Source organism: Panthera leo, chromosome D4 (genome assembly GCF_018350215.1).
Source record: "Panthera leo isolate Ple1 chromosome D4, P.leo_Ple1_pat1.1, whole genome shotgun sequence".
NCBI lineage: Eukaryota > Metazoa > Chordata > Mammalia > Carnivora > Felidae > Panthera > Panthera leo.
Window position 1 is genome coordinate 28,931,540 of NC_056691.1, and position 24,131 is coordinate 28,955,670.

The window sequence follows — 24,131 nt, forward strand, 5'->3', positions numbered from 1 at the left end:
ATGGGCCTCAAAGGGAAAGCAGGAGTTGAGGATTCTTTATCCCTCCTTTCCCCTTAACCTGGCGCAGGAGACAACCCACCTCATCACCCTCTACTGTCTGGGCAATAACTCTTCTATACGTGAAAACACTTTGGTCTGAAATAAAGTGGCCATTCCGGATTTTAGCACAAAGTTTGGAAACATTTCCAGAGCACGTGGGTCACTCTAGCTCCTTCCTTGAAGGGAGGTCTGAGTGTGTGCAGCAGACCTCCCAAGCATGAGAGGAGGGCTCTTTGGGGCAGGGAAGGGTGCACTGGCTCACAGGACTCTCCTGGCCAGCAGTGGATGTCACCAGGGAAGAGGTCATGAGGCACACTGGCCACTTGGCTGCCCAGATGACTGTGCTGTGCAGCACTGAACATTAGCAAGCAGGGCAAAGTGGGGAGGGGGAAATCACTGAATGAGGAGATAGAAAGTGGCATTCCATAGGGAGAAGTGAATTGAGTTAGCTGCAAGATTGTATCATATAACTTGTCATCAACCCTGATAAAAATCTAAACTCCTTCACAGGTGTCTTAGCTCAGGCTGCCATAACACAATGCCACAGACTGCGAGGCTTAAACAACACTTGTTTTCTCATAGTTCTGGGGGCTAAAAATCCAAGATCAATGTGCTGACAGGCTTGGGTTCTGGGGAGACCTTTCTCTCCTAGCTTGGTGATGGTCAGCTCTCAGTATGTCCTTCCATGGCCTCTCCTCTGCATATGTGGAGAGAGAGCTCTGGCGTGTCTTCCTCTACTTGTAAGGACCCCATTCCTGTTGGACCAGGGCCCATCCTAATAACTTCATTAACCTTAATTACCTACTTAAAGGTCCTGTCTCCAAATAGAGTCACATTGGGGGTTAGGGCTTCAACATACGAATTTTCCATAGCAACAGAGCACACAGAACCTATTGATCATCTGGCCTCTGCTGGCTGCTTGGCACCTCTGTCCCTCCCCAATAATAGCGTGCTCCCAGCCTGACCATATCCTTCACCATTCTGTAAATACATCACACTCTTTCTAGGCCCCATGAACCTTGCACATGCTTTCCCTCTGCCTGAAATTCCTCCTCCCCTGGCTGACTCCTCCTGTCCCTGGGGACCAGCCCAGGCCCCAGCACCTCCTCAGGAAAGCCTTCTGACTCACCTGGCTGGCCAGAGGGCATCTAGATTCTTCCTTAACCTCTACCATGACTGCACTCTAATGGCTGGTGTTCTTATCAGTCTTCCTGGAGTACATGCTGTGTCCGTAATGTACCCAGGACCTGGCAGAGACTCAGTAAATATCTGTTGAATGAACCATTAAGGCTCTTTAGTTTCCAGAAATGCCTGTTGATACTGACATTTCCCTCCCTAGTGGATGTTCTGCTGCCCTCCCTTACAGAGACTTTAGCCGCAGGGCCTCATGAGCCCAGTGACAGCCGCCGATTCTCACTAGCAGGGCAGGGAGTGATGGTGCTCCCCTCCCCCAGACTCAGTCCAGGCAGTACACTCTTTCTGGTTATATGCAGACAGAATCATCTGGGCTGCATTAGCAGGCTCCACTGTAAACAGCCCTTAACAAAACTGAGGGCTGGGAAAAGTAGGAGGTAAATGGAGGGGACCTGCCCCACCCTGTGCAGAAAGACAAAGCAGGAAAGGTCTGGATGGAATCAGACTGGAAATGGCCCCCTAGGGAAGCCTGCTCTCTTGGGGCCAGGGTTGTGTGAAGGGTGGGTCTAGGACCAGGGGGCGCTTTCCAAACAGCCAGGCCCAGCTCTGTCACCAGCAGAAGAGTGAGCAACTGGCTCTTTGAGGACCCGCCAGACCCCCTCTGCCCTCTGACTTTTCTGGTGGGGCACAAGGCACGGTGGAGAGACCATCACCCTGAAACTGAGCAAGCTGCTCCTTTGGGCAGCTGTGACCCACACAAGGACAACAGTGACCTTTGTGCACATGTGTTTGTGTGTCTGTGGCCCAAGCAGCTGGACCCCCATGAGGCCCAGGAGCAGCAGGAGCTGAAGGCTTGTCTACGCTGGTGTCGTCTCCAGGACGAGGTGCGGAACTCCCCGGAGGAGATGCAGGTGTTGAGGTAAAGCGCCAGGTGATCTCTTTGCCTTCTCATCCTCTGCCTGCCACCTCCTTCCTTCTCTCCTTCCAGCCACCTCCTGGCCATCTGTGAAATCTGCTGCGTTTCCTTTTTAAATCAAATTGGGTTAGGTCACCACCACCCTACCCATCCCAGGGATGTGATTGTTGTGTTTTGCGTCTTTCAGGGCTTTGCCTTCTGACATTTTCCTGGTGTCTCTGGCCAGGAAAAAACTAACACAAGGCCGTTTCCAGGACCAAATTCTTCATTTGACGTTCTAAGAGTCACTTTATGTGGTGGCTGAGGACTCAGACAAGGTTGGGGTCTGATGACCTGACAAAATAATAAATAAATAAATAAATAAAGCCAAAAAAAAAAAAAAAACCTTTAGGAAAAACTTGATTCCTAAGTGTTTAGTAATAACAGATGTTTGTGTCAATGGGGCCTTTTGTTTCCCGTCTTCCCAGCAGGAGGCCGCTCCCGTGTCTGGGGAAGATTCTACTCCTAGCTCCTGAGTTTTGTTTTCAGAGTGTGACTTGTAGCACTTACTTGTAGGATTACTTCTTGCGCTTTTTCCATTTTTGCCCCTCTCTGCTTTGCTCATTTCCTTCACTTCTCTAAATAGTTGTTATTCTGAAACCCGAAGCCTAGGCCCTAGGAACGCCACGATTGCTATGACAACAGAAGCTTTCATCCTGCTAGAGCCAAGCATGTGGAATCCTCAGTCTGACAGGTGGGAAGGCAGCCATCCAGCAATAGCCCCTCATTTTTGATGATGACCCTGAAGGCCAGTCCGCCTCCCCAGCAGGGCCGGCCTGAAATGGTTCAGTTGTTGTTGTTTTTAAATGAACACCCCCACTCCACAGTGAGTGTCCACTGAGGCTAAGTCTGAGGGAAATGCACGGGGCCCAGCCTGACCCCAGGGAGGCTGGCTGGTGCTTTTGAGCAGCACTGCAGCCTGGGCGTGGCCACTCTTCCCACAGACAAGTCCCCCCAGCTCGCACGCAAACCTCTGCGGTCCGCTGACTCATCCATTGTTTAGGAGAGCCAGAGCCAGAGCCAAAGCCAGAGCCAGGAGCCCCGTGTCCCCCACCCAGCACCACTGTTTGTACACCTCTGCACTCAGCCAGTGGGACGGCTATACCTCCCGTGGGACTGATATGGACAGCATCCCTGATCTCGTGGAGCTTCGACTTAGCGGGACTCTGTCATATTCACAGCTAGTTATGCTGAGAAGTGGCACGAAGGGAAGGTGTCTCTGAGGACCATGAAGGCTTGAAGTAGGAAAGGGCCTGACATGCTGGTGCCGGAGGGATGGTGGGGCCAGATGGGCAGAGAAAGGCAGGCAGGAGTCAGGTCCGCAAGCCTTACTCCAAGTGCCTGCAGCAGGGAAGGGTCATGATCTGTCTTGTGTTTTCAGTGCTGCTCTGGCAGTTGGGGGGGTGGGCTACAGGCAGCAGAAGGATGGCAAGGAGAAGGGTTAGAACCCGCAGTTATCCATGCAGGAGATCCTGGGGGTGGGGGGCAGATGCAAGGAATAGACCCATTTGAGACAGGTTTGGGTGGTGGAGCTGCCGGATCTTTGGTCATTGAATGTGGAGAAGAGGGAGATGGGAGTGTCCAGAATGATTCCAGGCTTTTGACTTGAGCAGCTGGGCAGACAGCCGAGATACCGGAAAGAAAAATAAAAATCCTTAAGTTTGGGATGCCAAATAGATACTCAATATTGAGAACTCAGTGGGGTCTACAAGTCAGCAGCTCACTGGAGAGATTGGAACATTCAGACTATAAATACTTAAAACTGAGCACATTGAAATCACCAAGGAGAGAGGACGGCAAGGGAAGAGGTTGGAGGAAGGTGGGGAGCCAGCAGAGGAACTCTGGAAATCAGTGTGGAAGGGGGGTGGGGCATCGTAATGAACGTGAGTTGATGAAATGTGCTCCCAATTTATAAGCAGGCCAACCGCACACAGAGAAGTCATCACACACATGAGGAGAGCCTTATCTCTGCACTCCATGGGGCTGTGATCAACCCAGCCTCTGAGGGCCAAGAGCTTTTCCTGTGTATATAGAGCCGGGAGAAGAAATACACTATATTTAGACCCTTGTGCTGGAAAGCTTATTATGGCATTTGTTTTTGTCTTAGTATTCCGAAATCGTGTTTGCCTAAATTTAGGCAAACCATGAAATGGCTGCATTTGAAAGATTTGTTGCACATCAGTATAGAAACCAGGGCTATCAGATGTGCTTATGGTGGAGATGAGATGTTTCTGAACCTGCCCCGAGTTACATAGTCTAGGTTTAGTTTACTCCCATCCTGTGGAATTCTCCCTTAAATGGGAACGGAGAGCCTAGAAATAACCGAAAGTGAAAAAGAAAAAAAGAATCAGAGTTATGAGAATTTGTTCTCAGGTTTTATTTTTGTTTAATATGCAAAGAAATCGCTTAAGACAAGACCATAATCAAAGACGCTATCTTTCTCCTCCCTCTCTTTCAAGATACCCCATGGTCTTGAAGTGATGGACCAACAATTTAGAAGTTTGGTTTGTGTCTTGCTACGTTCCTCATTCCTCGGCGTTGACAGACAAAATGGAAACTTTTCTTACTCATCCTTGCAGTAGCTTTCAACATGGTTGACCACTCCCTCCTTCTAAAACCACTTTCTGCACTTGGCTTCTGTGTGTCACACTCTCCCTGATTTCCTTCTGCTCTGATGCCAACCCTTCCCCACCCCTCCTGCTGGCTATTCAACATCTTCACTTAGATGACTCACAGCTCAGAAAGAGAGATTAAGGTGTCCAACATCATACAGCTGATAAAGAGCAGAGCAGAGATTGAAACCTAGGGATGGAAACGACCCTCTTTTCCCTAGTCTCTCTCTCTCTGCTTTCAAGGAACTCGGTATAGCATTTAGTTGCATTTTAAAAAAAAAGACAAAAAACAAAAAACAAACCCTGAAGGTATCTTGAACCATGGAAGGATACAAAGGTTAGGGTTAAAAAAATTATCATTAGGGGCGCCTAGGTGGCTGAATTGGTTAAGCATCTGACTGTTGATTTCGGCTCAGGTCATGATCTCACTGTTGGTGAGTTTGAGCCCCGTGTTGGACTCTGCACTGACAGCGTGGAGCCTGCTTGTGATTCTCTCCCTCCCTCTCTCTCTCTGCCCTTCCCCTGCGTTCTCTCTCTCTTTTTCAAAATAAATTAAAAAACTTAAAAGAAAAAAGTATCCTTGGGCCAAGCATCTTTGTCTTTTACACATGAGTGCATGTGTCTGATTATTTCAGTAGCTATAAGAAAAAAAAAAACCTCAACATTGTGTTGATTATAGATATTGGAGTATTAACAAAGTGAGAAGAGAAAAACTAAAATTGTATTTGGCTCTGACATGCTAATGTTATAACTGTTTCCCAATTGTGTCTTCCATACACCCGGTGTTGAACATGGCTCTCATCGGATATGTCCTGGATTGACTTGGTTGTAAGATTTCATTTGGTTACAACAGTTCCTGTGTTTTCCTTCTCAGCGTTCCTTGGCTGGGGAGCCTGTAATGTGGCGGCAGGCTCTTGTGGCATGACGATTTGCTCATAGTTTCAAAATGCTAGGGGTCACATTACTCACTCCATGTCTTTTCTCATTTGTTAATTATTAAAGATGCTTTTCCCATAGATGAGAGCCCGGCAACTCTCCCCAGACTCCCCCACCCCCCCCCTCACCTGTCCACTGACCCTGGACAGAACTGTACGAGGCAAAGCTGATCTTACTGCTGTCCTACTCTGCCTGGCCGCCACCACTCTGCTCTCCTGTTGTTTCCACCCCCGCCCCACCCTTGACTGTGCAGCAGTCGTGACTCTTGCCAGGGAAGATGCAAAGGGCCTTCTGTAAGACTCCCATGCCTTTGGTCCCTGGGGCGCTGCTGGATTCTGGCATTCTCTCTCTAAAGAGCTTTACCCTGTGAGTGTTAGTATATTCTGACAGGTCTGCGGGACGGAAGAGCTACAGTGGCAGGGTCAGGAGAAATCTCTGTTGGTTTTTATTGTTTGTGATTTATTATCACTTCCCCTCTTTTCTGGATTCATTGTTAAAGTCAAGCTCATGCTGAGAAAAACGTGAAAATATATCATGTTGAGAAGGCGCTGACAGGCCCAGAGTCTGATGTGGCTCTTTCTCCTAGCTGCTGCCTCCACAGACGATATAATTCTAGAGAAACACCAATATCTTTTCCTACTTTCCTCATAAATGTCTCATTCCCTGGTCGAAAAGACATCCCATAATAATGGGGGGAACCCCACGTATGCAGCTGTCCACAGCCAAGACGAAGTGTGCATGCCGTGCCGTTGGTTCTATGGGTTTGCGTGACACCTGAACACTGGATGTTCCATTTAAAACAGTAAGACTTTGGGGGCACCTGGGTGGCTCAGTGGGTTAAGCGTCCAACTTTGGCTCAGGTCATGATCAAACGGTTCTCGTGGCTCTCACAGTGAGTTCGACCCCTCCCATCGGGCTCTGTGCTGACAGGTCAGAGCCTGGAGCCTGCTTCAGATTCTGTCTCCCTCTCTCTCTGCTCCTCCCCTGCTTGCTCTCTGTCTTCTCTCTCTCTCTCTCTCACTCAAAAATAAGTAAACATTAAAAAAAAATAATAATAAAACAGTAAGACTTTTGAAATCAGTCTATGTGTACACCTCTGGTATGCATGAAGCTTTTGCCTTTAAAGTTTTTCTCAAAATTTTTATTTCTGATCCTTGAAGAACACAGCAGTCTTTTCCCACCCACATGTGGGAACTCAGCCACTCGTAGCCACACAAAGCTGCCTCATGGGAAAGCTCCCGTCCTTCCAGAGTCCCTTGTTGCCGTCACGCACCCACCTCCAGCCCAGAGGCTCAGCCTCCGCCGCTCCTCCTCCTGGGGCCAAGACTCCCAGCATGCCCACCTCAGTCTCCACCGGCCCCACAGCCTGGGAACAAATCTGTTCACTCTTTCCTGGGCAGCTCCCTTCCCCATGGTCTTCAGTGTTTATTCCAGACCTTTCCTGCTCTCTCTTCTCTTGCCTCCTGTCCCCCAGGGAAAACTGAAGCCATCAGCCATGTTCTCCCTTCAATTCTATAAATGCATCAACATCCATTTCTCCCTGACCTCTCAGATGCCTGAAGGCAACCTGTCAGTCTTAATACAGTTACAGACAAATTTCTAGTTCCAGAGGTAGAAGTGGAAATGCATGTGCATCGACGCAAGTCTAGAACTTGCATATACCTAGGTGAGCTTTAAACCTTCTGCCCATAAGGAAGAAGGGAAGGGGGGGGGGGGTGGGAATCCATATATGAAGGGAGAATGAAGTTGCCATCACTTTGGGCCATGGGCTGGGGTCATGATTCTAGGGAAACTTTTTTCCTAAGGCCATTTTGCCCTTAAGATCACCAGATTCTGTAAATGTATTCCAGTCTTTATATTATTGGAACTCCTCTGCTTTGTTTGATACTATTGATAACTCTTGCCTTCTGGGGATCTCAGTCGCCTGGCTTTCCTGGTGGCACCTCTTCTGGCTCTTCTTCAGAGTTCTTGTTTCCTCGGGGGCTCCACTCTTAGAGTAGTCTCATCCCTCTGGAGTAGTCTCATCTACACCCCCTGCCTTAGGTGGGATTCCCCAGAAGCAGACCCCGAGACAAGATTCATGGGGAAGAGATTTATTAGGAAGTATTCCCAGGAGGGGAAGTAGAAGTGAGGAGAAGGAAAGGAGGCCAAGCCAGGGTATTAAGTCAAGTCACATAGGATTGCTGTGGAGGCAGTGCGGGTCAGTCTCAGAGTTGTCCCCACCAGGGTGTGGCTCAGCGTGTGTATACCCCTTTGCCTGTCCTCATTGCTTGGACAGATGTACATCCCGAGGTACTTCTGTCTCTTGTGTTTACAGGTAGAAGAACCTCAGGCAACCAGAGAGCCACATCTGACAGAGTCATGGAGAGCAGGACAAGAGTTAACGTGCACACAGATAAAAAGGCCCCACAGAATGTGAGTGGGGCATGGGCACTGCTGACTATACCTCCTCTCTGTGCTGGAGGCTCCCACATCCCCAGGCCAGCCCCACTCTCTCTTAAAGATCACATGTGACTGCTTAGCTGCCCACTTGACATCCTCTTTTCCTGCTGGCCCTACAGCCATCTCACACTGGTAACCCTGTCCCATGGGCCCCATCTGCTCACCTCCTATGGTGGTGAGCCCATCAGTGGTGGCTCAGGTTCTCACGTTCATCCCAGGTCAAAAATGGGGGGTCTTCCAATTCCTCCCTCCTCTCTCCTCCTTGCCCTGGGAGGGTTTAAGTCATCACTATGAACTTTTCTCACAAGTGTTCTCAGTTGGGCCCTTCTCCACTCCTAATACTGCTGTCTCCCTGGTTAGAACTTAACTCGCTGGCACCAATCCAACAGCTCCCGAATTGTTCTTTCTGTCTCTAGTCATCAAGTCCACCTTCCTCACTGCCACCGTGGAGCTTTCCCTGAAACACCTTCTAATTCTGCCACCTTCTTACTTAAAACTCTCCAAAAGCTTCCCTTCACCTCCAGGAAAAACTTCCAAGTTCCTTAATACAGCAGGCACAGCCCTGCACGCCATCACTCCTACCTGTGTTTTACAGTCCCTTCTCTTGCCATTTTTTGCTTCACCCCAGCGCCCTCACTGAGGTCATATAGAACCCTACAGTATTAGTTTGCCAGAGCTGCCATAACAAAATATCACAGACTGGTATGTGGAAATTTATTTCTTACGCTTCTGGAGGCTAGAAGTCCAAGATCAAAGTGTTAGCAGGTGTGGCTTCTTCTGCAACCTCTCCTCTCTGAGCCTACACTTGGTCTTTCCTTTGTGTGCCTGCATTCCTGGTGTCTCTCTGTGTGTCCTGATCTCCTCTCCTTGTAAAGGGTACCAACCAAATGCCTCATTTTAACTTAACTAGCCCTTTAAAGGCCCTGTGTCTAAATCTAGTTGCATTCTGAAGTAGGGCGGGCTAGGGCTTCAACATAAAAATTTTGGAGAAATGTAATGCAGCCCATAACATCTACTGTATGCCTGTTCTTTCTTAACCTCCTTGCCTTGTTTTCATGTGGTCTCTATTAGAATGTCCTCCTCTTATTGCATGACCCCAAATCGTCATGATTCAACACAGATATCACCACATTCCAAAAGTCTCAGGCTCTCTCCTGACAATATAAGCATGTGACCCTCATCTGTAACCCCTAAATGCTCTGGTTGTATCTCCATCCCTCATCTTACTACATTATTTGATAATTAAATTCAGAATGAGCCATGTTATATTGCCAATTATCGACCCTTTTTAACCTACAAACACATTAGTTTCATATGGTCCAACCTAATGCATCTTTCTTCTGAGTCATGAGCCTTGTGAATCCAAGGACTTCTTCACCTCTGTATACCACAGGGTTTGGCACTAAATGGATACTCAATAAATGTTGAAGAAATGAATGTCCTAGACAACATGATCTCTGTCCCTGAGGTTCTTTCTATATTATTTGCAGCGTTGAAATATTGGTCAGAAGACAGTAGATAGAAAAACCCTAGGCTGTATCCTCAGAGTTCTAAGGACTGGGATATTACTGTTGGCAGGTTTAGCTAGAAAGGGTGGCTGGGAAGATGTGAGGTTTGAACTGGGATGGAAAGAAAGGCTAACATTGAGACTGGGAAAGAGCTGGAAGGAAGGGAACTCAAGGAGCAAAGCATGGCAGACGTGAACAGTGAATTAATTGTGGAAATGGACATTAAAGTGAGAATGAGCTTCCTGGAAAGGATAGCCATCAGGAACCCCATGAGACTGAAGGGGGCCAGGGAAGGACAGGCTAAGTAATGGAGTTCCTTAGATGCCAGATTCAAAAGTTTGCACGTGACCATCCAGGCATTGGGGAGCTATTTTCAGTTCCAAGAATGACATAATGAAAATGAGAGTTCTGGGAAGATTACCCAGCCTGTGAGATCACACATGATCAGAGAGACAGAGACTAGAAGCCATTTCAGGAACCCACACCTGAATTTAGAAGAGCTTAGGATCCTCTTCCTGGTTGGCCTAGGGCTCTAAGTGGCTCATTTGGGGCTATTCAAAACTGGTTGGAGAGTCCATACAACTTCAGAGAAGGCTTCTAATAATAGGATGTAAAGCTTTCTCTGATTGCAGATAAGGATTGGATTGACCCACTAAAGGAAGTGGTTGAATATGTGGGCTTTGTGAAGTTTGTTATGACTTTAACAGAGTGAAAGGCAATAGTCCCAGCTCCTTATTGGCCAAAGCCTGGTCTGTCCTGCCTCATTTTAGAGAAACAACAGCTGCGAATGAAGGCCTGGACCCTCTCCAGAGCTTGTCAGTCTTCAGGTCTCAACCCCGGAGAGTAGTCTAGGGTTTAGGAAGCCAGAGTGCCTGGATTTGCATCCTGTTCTGACTCCTCCACTTGCTGAGTGACCTTGACAGAGGTACACAGCATAATAAGCTTTGGTCTCCTCACTCTAACATGGAGATGATAACACAATGGTTTCTACTTTATAGATGAGTAAGAGGGATAATGTGATGAATATGTACAAATCACTTAGAACACATATATTGGGTTGAGTCACAGAGAATTGCCATTTTGGTAGATCTAAAATGGCTCAGTAGTGTCAGTTTCCAATGATTCAACCTACATTAAACACTCAACACATGTTAGGTACTGTCATCTAGACCCTCTGACACTTGGTCAATATTTACCCAACGAGTGACAGAGGGCACAAGGACACAGCCCTCGCAGCCAGCCCCACTCTCTCTCCTGGTTTGTTCTGGTTTCTCTCTTCTCTCACTGCTGCCACCCTCCTCTGGTGAACACAAAGGCACCCTTCTCCTGTCTCTTTAACAACTGGAGCCTGGAAACACTACTTTTCCTCTTGATTAACTTGGAATTGGCAAGAATGTTCAAAAAGTTAATTTATAAACTTAAATTTTTTTCATTATTTATTTTTGAGAGAAAGAGACAGAGCGGGGGAGGGGCAGAATCTGAGAATCTGAAGCAGGCTCCAGGCTCTGAGCTGTCAGCGCAGAGCCCAACATGGGGCCTGAACTCGCAAACCATGAGATCATGACCGGAGCTGAAGTCGGATGCTTAACCGACTGAGCCACCCAGGCACCCCGAAAAGTTAATTGTATTAAGAAGTTAAGAGGATTTTTTTTTAATTTTTTTTAATGTTTATTTATTTTTGGGAGAGAGACAGAATGCCAGTGGGTTGGGGCAGAGAGAGAGGGAGGCACAGAATCTGAAGCAGGCTCCAGGCTCCGAGCTGTCAGCACAGAGCCTGACACGGGGCTCCAACTCACCAGCTGTGAGCTCATGATCTGAGCCGAAGTCGGACACTCAACTGACTGAGGCACCCAGGTGCCCCAAGAAGTTAAGAGGATGTTTAAAGAAGGGGTGGGGGAGCAAGAATGCCTGGTTACCAATGAAAAAGATGGGATTAAAAGCAAAAACAAACCCCCCAAAAAGTTTGAACATTAGACAAAGATGCTTAAACTAATAGCTTGAGGCAAGAATTACCTCGGCAATGCTTCTAAGACAAATGGAATCTTCATACCTTCCTGGAACCTACTTTTGGTCTCATCTGTACATCAGGGCCACACTGGTGTCCCCTCTGGTGCTGCTCACTCGGTACAGTTCCCCTGGCATTCTGTGCAGAATCTGACCACAGCCCTGAGGAGAAAACAATTCTGGCCTCTATGGCTTCAAGCGTTCTTACCTGAGTTCTGACCGCTGGCACTGGCCTGTGCACTTCCTGGGATCTCTACATACATACCTTGGAACTCCTACCCTCTACTCCATCCCTCAAGCCCGGAACCCCCTTCACCCCATTTTTTCTGTCTTGTTCTCTTTTTTTGAGCTGCGCACACTAGCAAGCTAGCTGTATAGACGGTTTCTACCCTTTCGTGACAGGATGGTGCTGTACCTGTGCCAGCATTTTCTGAAAAACCTTAAGGCTCTCCGCTAGCCAGAAACAGACTCTGCCCTTTCCTGTCTCAAAGGCCAGCTCCCTCCCCCTGAGCTGCCCACTCAGTTCCTGTTTCCTGTTGGAGGGACACCCTCAGTTCACACTTCTTTTACCCGACAAAGATGATAGACATGTCCTGAATATTTGAACTCAAATAGCACTCCCTGTTCATCTTGCTGAACCATTCCCTGGTTACTCATCACTCAGGTATTTCTAAGGGAGGGATAGAATTCTCCTTGATAGGCCCCTAATTACATATTTACTGTACATCGTGTTTCATTTTTACAATTACATTTAGTAGGGTTTTTTAAATATAGAAAAACTTAAAGAAGAAATAAAGCAGTTCATAATCACTGCTTAGTTAACCATGGTGTGGGGGTGGGTTTGTTTTGTTTTGTTTTTGTAATAAAAGTACTAAGAGGAAAACCCAGACAGTTTAGAAAGGTGTTAATTCCATCCCCACCATTCCAGTCTTCATTCACCCTAAGATAATCTCTGCTAGCATTTTCTTGTGAATCCTTCCAAAAATAAATTTTGTAAGTATACACGCATACTTCTGTATTGCTCCCCCGTGTGCGACTGATTCATTATAACACTGTTTGCCTGTGAAATATTTTCCTAAAACATAATGCTAGTCCTGTATAATAATAATTCATGTATATAAACCAATCTATAATAATTCACTCTTATTTTGCCTCTGAGGATATCTCACGCACTCAGCCAATCCTAGCATGATGTACACTACATTCATGGCTAGTGAGTGTTAGTTGCCCGCTCAGAAAAACTCTCATCCTCCCTGTACACTTCCCCCGAACACCACCATTTAGTTTGTGTTTTGGCCAATAGTTTTGACCAAGAATGGCTGACAAACAATACAGGTATTTGACTGGACTGCTGCAAGGACACATAAAAAGAATCTTCTACATGTTAAGTTTTATAAGGGCTTCTTCCTCTTTCAAGTCAGTGGTGGAGGAGATAAAGAATAAAAAAGAGGGATTATACTTCTGTTCAAGATTGCACTGGAGGTTCTAGCCAAGGCAGTTAGGTAAAAAAGTGAAATAGAAGGCATCCAGATTGGAAAGGAAGAAATAAAACTATCTCTTTTTGCAGGCAAAATTATTTTATATATAGGAAATCCTAAGGAATTTTCTCTCCAAAAAACTGGCAGAACTAATAAACAAGTTCAATAAGGTTGCGGGATACAAGATCAATGTACACAAGTCCATTGTGTTTCTATACACTAGCTATAAATAATCTGAAAATGAAATTAAGAAAACATTCATTTGCAATAACATCAAAAATAATGAAACAGTAATAAATTTAACAAAAGAAGTGCAATACAGTGGAAAGTACAAAACATTGTTGAAGGAAACTGAAGAATGAAGTAAATGGAAAAACATCTTGTCTTCATGAATTGGAAGACTTAAGATTGTTAAAATGGCAATGCTCAGTGTCAAAATTCCAGCTGCCTTTTTTTTTTTTTTTTTTTTTTCAGAAATGGACAAGCTGATCCTAAAGTTCATATGGAAATTCAAGGGACCCAGAATAACCAAAATGATAAAGATTGAGGACTCATACTTCTCAATTTCAGTACTTACCACAAAGCTACAGTAATCAACACAGTGTGATTCTGGCATAAGGACAGACATATAGACGAATGGAATAAAATTGAGAGTCTGGAAACAAACTGTTCTTTCTGTTTATGATCAGCTGGTTTTTGACAAGGGTGCCAAGACCATTCAATGGGAGAAAGAATAGTCTTTTCAACAAATGGCCATGGGGTAACTGGATAACCACATGCACAAAATGAAGTTAGACCCTCTGCTTCATACCACATACAAAAATTAACTCAACATGGATCAAACCCCTAAATGTAAGAGCTAAAAACATAGGTATAGATCTTCATGGCCTTGGATTAAGCAACTGTTTCTTAAACTAAAGAACAAGTGACCAAAGGGGAAAAAAATCAATAAATTGGACTTCACCAAAATTAAAAACTTTTGTGTGTCAAAGGACTCCATCAAGAAACTAAAAAGACAACCCACAGAATGGGAGAAAATATTTGTGAATCGTATATGAGGGACTAGTATTCAGGATATATAAAGAACTCCTATAACTCTTATAACTCAAAAGACAACTCAAATTAAAAATGGGCAAAAGGGGGCACCTGGGTGGCTCAGTCAGTTGAGCATCTGACTCTTGATTTTGCCTCAGGTCCTGATCCCAGGGTCATGGGATCAAGCCCCGTGTCAGGCTCCGTGCTGAGTGTGGAGTCTGCTTGGGATTCTCCCTCTCTTTCCTTCTGCCCCTCTCCCCCATTCATGTGCTCTCTCTTGCTCTCTCTCTCTCTCTCTCTCTCTCTCTCTCTCTCAAATGATTTTTTTAATGGGCAAAGGATTTAAATAGACATTTCTCCAAAGAAGATATACAAATGGCTAATAAGCACATTAAAAAATGTGACATTATTAGCCATCAGGGAAGTGCAAATCAAAACTTCAGTGAGGTATCACTTCATACCTACTAGGACAGCTATCCTGAAAAGTCAGATAGGAACAAGTACCACAGAGGATTTGGAGAAATTAGAACCCTTGTACATTGTTGGTGGGATTGTGAATTGGTGCAGCTCCTTTAGAAAGCAGTCTAGTAGATCCTCAGAATGTAGCACATAGGGTTCTCATACAACCCTGCAACTCTACTCCTAAGTATTTACCCAAGAAAAGTGAAAACATAAGTCCAGCCAAAAACGTGTACACAAATGTTCATAGAAACATTGTCCTTAATAGTAAAAGTAGGAACAACCCTAATGTCCATCAGCAGATGAATGGATAAATAAAGTGTGTTATATTCGTGCAATGGAATATCATTCAACCATAGAAAGGAATGGAGTACTGTTATGTGCTACAAAAATAGATGCCTCTTGAAAACATTATGTTAAGTGAAAGAAGCCAGTCACAAAAGGCCATGTGCTGTATGATTTCATTTATTGGAAATATTTGGAATAGGCAAATGGATAGAGACAAGAAGTAACTTAATGGCTGGAGTGAAGGGAAAAATGGAAAACCACTGCTAGTGGGTGTGGGATCTTTTTTGGGGGTGATGAAAATATTCTGCAATTAGGTACTGGTGATGGTTACACAACCTTATGAATATACTAAAACCAGTGAATTATACTTGTTTTTAGTTTTTTTTTTAATGTTTAATTTTGAGAGAGAACACAAGTAAGGGAGGGGCAGAGAGAGGGGGACAGAGGATCTGAAGCGGACTCTGTGCTGACAGCAGCAAGCCCGATGTGGGGCTCGAACTCACAAACCATGAGATCATGACCTGAGCCCAAGTTGGCCACTCAACTGTACTGAGCCACCCAGATGCCCCTGAAGTTTTTTTAAATGGTGAATTTTATGATATGTGAATTATATCTCAATTTTTTTTAAAGAGAGAGATTGATGGAAATCATTGCATATTTTATAACATTTCATAACATCATTTCAGCCTTAGCAGGGTTGACCAGCAGTGTCTGAAGGAGAGATGGAAGATGAAGTTATGGCAGAAGGCAACTGGTTTTCTCAGGGCATTGGATGAGCCCCAAGGAGCCATATCTAGCACTGGATGCCTGGAAGATATCTCCATAGGGTTTGTGGTATAACAACCCCACCTAGAGATGAGTCACTTCCAAGAAAGCATCCCTCAAGTACAAGTATATACACATGAGTGAGTGTGTGTGTCAATTTGTTTCCACCACATACCGTCCCTTCCATTGTTCTCTTAATAACCTGAGGTGCCTGGGTGGCTCAGTTGGTTGAGCATCCAACTCGATTTCAGCTTAGGTCATGATCCCAGGGTCATGAGATCAAGCCCTGCATAGGGCTCCATGCTGAGTGTGGAGCCCGCTTAAGATTCTCTCTCTCTCTCTCTCTCTCTCTCTCTCTCTCTCCGTGTGTGTGTGCGTGTGTGTGTCTTCCTCTCTCCCTCCCTCTGCCCCTCTCCCCTGCTCACACACTCTCTCAAATTAATAACCACAATAAAAACTAAAAAAATAATAATAATATAGTCCTGACTCTAGTTCTATTATCAACACATGTAGGTTTTGTTTTTTTTTTAACTACTGCAGAATATTCCAGGATATGAGTGTCCCACAACCAACTAACCACTTGTCAACCACTGGACATTTTGGTGATTTCTAGCTTTCTGCTTTTCCAAACAATACTGTGGTGAATGGTCTTACTGTTAATGCACAGCATGTTAAATATAAGACCTAAATAGTACTCAGTTGCCCGCAAGGCTGAGAAGAGAGCTCTTCTCCCAACTACTCATCTTGTTTTACATCCTGGTGCATACTGGGCTTCAAACCCAGGCAAGCCCTCCACCCCCCTGTGGCTACCAGTCCTCAGCTCTGTGCCATTCTCCACCAAGGAGGGAAAGTCCTTCTCCAGCTCCCACAGACCATCTGTTCCTCTTTGAGTCATAAGATGAGACGAATCTTCCCACCATCTCAGCACACAGCAGCACACATGCTGTTGGTGTTCAAAAAGTGCTTCCAGCCCCCCTTACAAAATGAAGCCAGTGTTTGTCTCATTTGTCTCTTTCTGGGATAGTGTCGTGGTTTTTTGTTTGTTTGGTTTTTTTTTTTTTTGATGCAGTACAAAAAAGTTTTCCCTTATTACCTTTTCTCCTGAAATCACCTCCTGTAATTTCCAAGTTCTCTGTAGTCCTATGTTCTGAATGTGTATAGCTGACGGACAGCTTGCCTTTCGTCATGATCACCCTAGCCCTGAATAGAGTATGCGGCTCCTTTTAACCTGGATTCTGAGGATTCCAGTTCAGGTTTACTGCATATGCACCTCTCTTGCCTTCGCCCTCTCTCCTAGACTACAACTCTGTAAAAAATATAATGAAAGCCTCTTATGCTTGGATCATATACTCTTACGCTACATCTATCCCCAAATATATGTGGTTGAATAAAATTAAGTTTCCTCTAATTCATTTACGTGTGTGTGTGTGTGTGTGTGTGTGTGTGTGTGTGAAGTTTATTTATTTATTTTGATAAAGAGAGAGAGCAGGGGAGGGGCACAAAGGGAGGGAGAGAGAGAGAATCCGAAACAGATTCCACACTATCAGCACAGAGCCCAACACGGGGCTTGAACCCAAGAAATGTGAGATCACGACCTGAGCCCGAGTCAGATGCTTAACCGACTGAACCACCAAGCTCCTTGTGTGCTTGTTTTAATCAGAATTTTTAATCAGAATCACCCTTGATGCTGATTTGGCATGACCAAGGCTACATAGCAAACCTGTTGACTCCACTATAGTGGATGAATAATGTTTTACATCTAAATACTGCAGCTTAAATAATTCTGGGTTATTTTATCTTCTAAAATCCTAGAACATTAGGGTCAGAAAGGACCTTGAAAGTGATTCTGCCTAACCTTCTGTATCCCTGACAGACAGCTACCCAGCTTCTACCAAAGGATTTCCAGGATCCAATTCTCCCTGCTCTGGCAAGCAGCAATTTCCCTGTGGGTATGCCCACCTTAAAATGGCCTTCCTCAGACTGGGCTGGAACTGCCTCCTTGTAAGTTCTTCCAGGTCATCTTCTTTACCTCCAGAGTTACACAGGATTTGCCTTGTTCTCACCCAAACAAATCCACATGTGTGAAGACCATTGTCTTTCCTTTCCTGGTCACTAGGTCCCAAGATTTGGAAATCTGTCATACCTAATGCAAGGTTGGGAGAACCCTTGCCTTCCTGGGCTTGGTCCTTTGTTGTTGTCTTCATTGACAGTGACTTTCTCCAGATATGACACCTGAACTGAACACAGTGCTGTTTGCAGTTACACCTTTGAAGAATTCAGTGGGACTATTCCTGCTTCTCTTGTCCGGCTAGGCCAGAAAAGAATGGACAAGTACTGATCAAGTTGGATGCACTCACATATATACCATATTTCGTTTTTAAACCAGTATCCTACACCTTCTAATGGTGGTCCTACCATTCCAATCCCCACACATTTTTCTCTCCTCAGTAACGTTTATTGAGTGCTTCCGATGTGCCAAACACTTTTCTAAGCACTCTATGTACATGATCTCATTTTGTCCTCAAAATGGCCCTATGAGATGGGTTCTGGTACCATCTTCTTTCCCATGTGAGAGATGAGGAAACCAATGCATAGGGGTGTTAAGCAGTTGGCCACTTTTCTACAGCCAGTGGGTGGCAAGCCGGGATGCAAGTAGAGGAAAGTCTGGCTCCAGAGCTCAGCTCTTGACCACTGCTCTGGACGCTGTCTGATGCCCTCCCCAGCAGTACTTCCAACTACCTTCTCGTTGCTCCTGTTGAGCCCACCTACCAGTGTGGTTATTATTTTGGAAGTCACATCAATCGCTGTTGAGTTTATGGGGAAAGACTTATTCTTTCAAACCTCTTTGTTCTTATTAACTATTGTCTTATTAATTTTGGATCTTCATGTCAGCATGTGCTTGCTGTTCTTGCCTGTGGATGCTGTCAATCAACCAGCTAGACTCCCAGCTTGGACTAAAATGCAAATCTGTTACACCAGTACATCGTCATTCCTGGGGCTCAGCCTAAGTAGTACTCCCTCCTGGTTCTAGCCAGTAATTAATCAACAGCCTTGAGTTCTGTTTTTTAACCTAAAAGGCATGAAACAACCACTATGCACTCACCACTGCTACATCCATTCTGCCAGCTGACTTCTGTCAGGATGCCTGATGCCCGCAGTGAATTTATGGAAGTGGCCCTCCAGATTCTATGTTCACTCCTATAGTTCCTCATTTTCTGTTCTAAGAGCTCACAAGCTCTGTGTGAGTCACAGTCACGAATTTCGTCTTTCCTCCTCTTAACCCCTCTTCCTTAGCAAATGAGAATAACATTTGTCCCCACCAGTCCCTTTCCTGTTGTCTCCGTTGGTGATGTCCCCAGAGGTCTATGATTGCCAATGGAAGCTTTCAGAGTTGTGGCATGTCCCTTACTGGGGCCTGGCGTCAGAACTCTTCAAGGAGGAGGGAGCCCCCGTCACCTGTCCCAGGCATCAGTTCCCACAGAACAATGCTGTTCTTCCATGTGCAATTTGAAAATCATTCTCCTTGGCAGGAAAGTTGAAGCAAAGTGGGAGTTCAAGTACTTCTGTTGGTTCCGTTGTGTCTTCACACCTGGTCTTTTTTATGCTCCAAACAATCCCTCTAAAGCCCCTTTTGTTGTCCTAAACATTCTCCATTAGCATCAGCTCCTTCTGACTTTTTGCCTTCCTGACAAGGATTTTATACTTCTGGGCTCTTATATTTAGCTTTGGTTTTTTTCTCTCTCCAGCATCCCCCACTTTCATCTTTCGCACATGGCCTCTGAAAATTCACCTCATCGGAAACCTCCTGGGCAGCCATCTTGGTGTCTTTGCTCTCTGTTGTCTTCCTTATGTCCTTTGAAGACATGTCCAAATTACCTCTGGCTCAGACCATTGTATTAATCTCTATTTTATTTTATTTTTTTTCCTCTGGGATTTTGTTTCCTAGGGAGTTCTGATTTATGGGCCCTCAAAAACCTGGGGACTGTTTTGGTTTTGTACTGATGCTCATTGCTTCCCGCTTTTCGAAATTTCATCCTTCATTTTCCTACCCTGCTTATCAGAGCTGGTGGACTTTGTATTTTCTACAGTTCCGCTAACTACAGATCTTTCCTTGGTCACCTTCAGCAGCTGACCTCTCTTTCTATAGGTTCTGACCACTGGCTCCTTTCACCATCAGGGGTTACAACATACGTCTGCACTTTTCTCTGGCTCCTTGGAGGGAAGCTTCCTTCTGTCTTAAATCATCTTAGCAATTGCCTTTTTCAACACCAGAGCAATATCCTGCTGTGTCTGCTACAGGATAATGGTCCCTGATGGGGAAGAGAACCTTCAGGCTGGATAACTGTTAAATCCATTGTGAAAAGCACACAGATAATCAAACTTGCCAAACGGTAGCTCTGACACAACACAACTTCATTAGTTAAAGGTGTGCACAACTTTCTGTCCACTTCTCTCTGGTAGCACAGTCCACAGTCAGGTCGGTGGCAAGGATGCACATTTTATAGATGGGAAAGTTGCTGCAAAAACAAATGGAGAATATAAGATTCCTGTACTTTGAATTATTTGCGCCTTCATTTTTTACCCAGGATTTTAGAAATCTTCTCACAGAGTGGTGTAGACTATGGGCTTGTGTGTCAGAAATATGCCCAGACCTAGCTCACAAGAACTTTAGGCAACACCTGAAATTTGTTGTTTCTTTTTATTCGTTTTCTGCTGATTCTTCAAGGAGCAGATTTAAAGACTGACCCCTGCAGGGTTTACACTCAAAATTGGGTTTCTCAAAGGGAAGGTGTAAGTCCTCATTACTGTGCCGTACCTTCTTTAAAATACTTTTTATTTTGCAGTAATTTTAGACTCACACGAAGTTATTAAAACTAGAGGTTCTGTGTACCCTTCGCCCAGCTTCCCCTAGTGATAACGTGTAGGACCACAGAGTGAGGTCTTTTGTTAATGCCTTTGCCTGTCATAGGCGGGGTCAGCTGGTGTTCCCTGAACTCCAGTCAGAATGCATTATGCCGATGACAGCATTCATGCTGTGCTTACAAAATGCCAACAGGAATTCTGGCTAAGTGCTACTAGATGCTACAACAGCCTGATGAGGTGTCATGGTCACGATCGCTGTCCCCTTTTTTACAGATGAAAGAACAGGCTTCGTGGGGTTGCTTGACTTGCGTGGTTCTTAAGCGGCAGAGTTAAAATTCACACCCAAACTCTTACCCAGTGTTTACACTGCTTCCTCTGTAGGTCCCACATGCGCATGTGGGGCTCAGATAAGTACCAGGAGGCCAGTTTCTGGACAAAGGTAGTGTTTAACTTCCTCCATTGTGGTGGCATGAGTGAGGCCCAACTCCTGGCCTTTCACACCTGGCAGGTCAGCTGTGATGGATAGACAGACAAGCATGTTGAAAAGCTAACGGCCTGTGGTCTCATTTCTTTCTCTCTCATTTCTGGGATGCTTAGTTTCTGGCTCAGGCACAACAGTGGAGAATTTATAGATGAAGATATCTCGTGGCTCTCACTTCTACTGCCAAGGGGTAGGAGATGGAGAAGGCTGGCAGACGGCCCGTCTGGGCGGTGGCAGAACAGGAGGTGTTCAGACCCAAGCTGACACGCCTGAGCACCTTTCGGAGGCATTTTCCCAAATCCCACCTTTGGTGATACTCCTACAGAATTGGTCCTTTCTTCGGGAGGTTTGAGTCTAAGTGAAATCACTGTGTTATCAAAGATCACTGCTATCTGACAGTTCTTTCAATGTCCATATTGCTTCTGAGCGCAGCGGAAAAGGAAGGAGGCAAGGAAGGGAAAGGTCATGCTAATCTCGGTTGTTGCATTTGGTGCCAGGTCCAACAGAGACCAAGGACATTTAAGCCCAAACGACCTTGGTAACTTGATCTCCCACATTCCATGTATTCCAGCCAAGGAAATAAACACTGGTGTGTCATGTTAGAGAGATGCTTAACACTTTTGTGTTCACAAAGTGCCTTCATGTTATCTGAGCGTCATCACGCTCTGGATAGGTGAGGAAACTGAGCTTCAGGGAGGGTAAGCCACCTGTCCCAGTTTCTCCACTTCTATTTGGCGCATCCACCACGGGGGCCTGGATCTTGGGGACACCTCAGAGTTCAGCAAGGACTTCAGTGTTCCAGCCTCAACTCTGCCACTAACTGGCTTTGTGGTCTTCCCCAGGCCTCACTTTCCAGCACTTTAAATGGACATAATCATAGTACCTGTCCCAGCAGGTTCTTGTGAGGGTAGAAGGATGTCATATGTAAGAAGAACTCTGCAGAGTACCTGGCACAGGAAATGGTAGCTGTTAGTATTAATTCCATTCTCCATCCATCAGGAATGAATCTGGCTACAATTAATAGAATAAAGCGATTTTGGCTTAAACAAATGAGGGTTCTTTTTCTCAGACAATAAAAAGTTTGAAGGCAGTCAGTCTCGGGCTGGCCAGCAGCTGAATGATACCATTAAAGACTATTTATGTTATTTCTTTGGTTGATTCTAGTCTCCATAGCATATTGACTTACTGCCTCCAGGTTGCAAGGTGGCTGCTGTACCTCCATCTTCCAGTCATATTTCCCTCTTTTGTAAGGAAAGCAAAAGCTTTCCAAGAACCCCACTTCAACCACAGTAGACATCTGCTTTTGTCCCATTGACCTGGACCGTGTCTTCTGACTATTCATAGCTGCCAGGACACTTGGAAAGTGAGCATTTAACTTTTCAGATTTAATTGTATAAGAGGCAGGAGAGAAGGTGGATGAGAATGGGATTGAGCCAAATTACATTTGCCACAGCTCTTCCTGCCTCTCACAGTGTCGTTTGAAAAACATACTGCAGGGGCACCTGGGTGGCTCAGTCGGTTGAGCCGCCAACTCTGGATTTCGGCTTAAGTCATGATCTCGCAGTTTGTGAGATCAAGCCCTGAGTTGGGCTCTGCACCGACAACACGAAGCCTGCTTGGGATTCTCTCTCTTCCTCTTTCTCTGCCCCTCCCTCCCTCTCTCTTTCTCTTTCTCTCTCTCACTCTCTCTCTCTCTCTCAATACGTAACTAAACATTAAAAAAAATTAAAATAAAGAAAAATGTACTTCATTGGTCCTCAGGTGTAGAGGGCTTCGTTAATGCTAGTCATGTGTTCTCAGCACATGAACAGCAAACTCCCTTTCTACACAGATTCCCTTTTATTCTCACAAAATGTGTACTGCTTCACGTGCGTCTATTTTTTCTTAACTTTCTAACTGAAATGTAACATGCATGAAGCACACAGATACTTCTAGATGGCTCAGTATATTTTTACCTATGTATCCTTGTGGAAGTACCACTGAGATCAATATATAGAATGTTCCCAGTATCTCAGAGACCCTCCTCTTTTTCCCTGCTCTGTCAATACTTGCTCCCAAGGGTAACCATTGTTCTGATCTCCATTCTCAAAGGTCTGTTTTGCCTGTTCTTTGACTACAATTATTTAAATGCAATCATACATTGGCATGTGCTCTTTTTAGGTGTGCCTCCTGTCACTCACCCAGGAGAGTCATCTGTTTTTGAATGGAATGGTAGTTCCTTTGTTTCCTGCTTTCTCTCTGTGCTTTGTCTCTCTGCACAGACCTGGGGGTAAATGGCATCATGAGAACCGAAGTAGGACAGCAGAGCAAGTCACCTTCTTCCCGCTCATGGAGTATCTTTTCCTTGTAAAAACCACTCCCTTTGATTTCTCACAAAGCTTGCCTGCACACTGCTCTCTCCGCCACAACGTCTACTTTAAAAGGAACCTCTTGGAGACCTGTACGTTTGCCTTGGATGCTGTGAGCATAAAAGAATTTTCTTGAACACCTCTTCATTTGGAGAAGGTGGAAGAACAAAGTAAGAGAGGGACGCTTTCTGGGAAGACATTTTTAGGCAAAGGAAAAAAGAAGCACCAACTAAAGGCATCATCAGGGGCGCCTGGGTGGCTCAGTTGGTTGAGCGTCCGACTTTGGCTCAGGTCATGATCTCACGGTCTGTGGGTTCGAGCCCCGCGTCGGGCTCTGGGCTGATGGCTCAGAGCCTGGAGCCTGCTTCAGATTCTGTGCCTCCCTCTCTCTCTGCCCCTCCCCTGCTCACTCTCTCTCTCTCTCTCTCTCAAAAATAAATAAACTTTTAAAATAAAATAAAATAAAATAAAATAAAATAAAATAAAATAAAATAAAGGTGTCGTCAGGAACTTGAGCTAGAAGGCAACCTTCAGAGCAGACATTTACATTGGTCTTCTGTGTCCCTCCCCTTCTGATAGTCTCAGTTTAAAGTTTAAGGCCTAAGACACTCACAGCCAAGTCTGCCTCTCTTGGGGCTGGGAAAGCTGGTTTGAATTCAAGCCGACTCTGAGAAGCCTTCCTCCTGCCAAGGCTGTGGGTGGTGGGCTTTCCCTATCAAAGCCAGTGCGGCTTTCTTTATAAAAACGCTCAATCCCAGGACAAACTTGAGAGCAGGAATAAAGC

The 24,131-nt window shown here is 45.3% G+C and overlaps 1 protein-coding gene across 11 annotated transcripts in view; it reads left to right on the forward strand.

Annotated features, from left to right (window-relative positions):
- LOC122204446 (aminopeptidase O (putative)) overlaps nucleotides 1-24,131 on the forward strand; it is a 342,257-nt gene that overhangs the window by 191,192 nt on the left and 126,934 nt on the right. For 6 of the 11 annotated variants that reach the window (XR_006195667.1, XM_042911920.1, XM_042911921.1 and 3 more), the window contains exon 7: nucleotides 1,986-2,092. Coding sequence is in view for 8 of the 11 variants with exons in the window: in XM_042911920.1 (XP_042767854.1) it covers nucleotides 1,986-2,092 (107 nt within the window). In the remaining 3 variants the exon portion in view is untranslated. Of the gene's footprint in view, nucleotides 1-1,985; nucleotides 2,093-2,276; nucleotides 5,103-7,993; nucleotides 8,092-13,582; nucleotides 14,083-15,576; nucleotides 15,832-24,131 lie in introns of those variants that run through there. The other 5 variants (XR_006195669.1, XR_006195668.1, XM_042911923.1 and 2 more) reach the window with 5 other exon arrangements.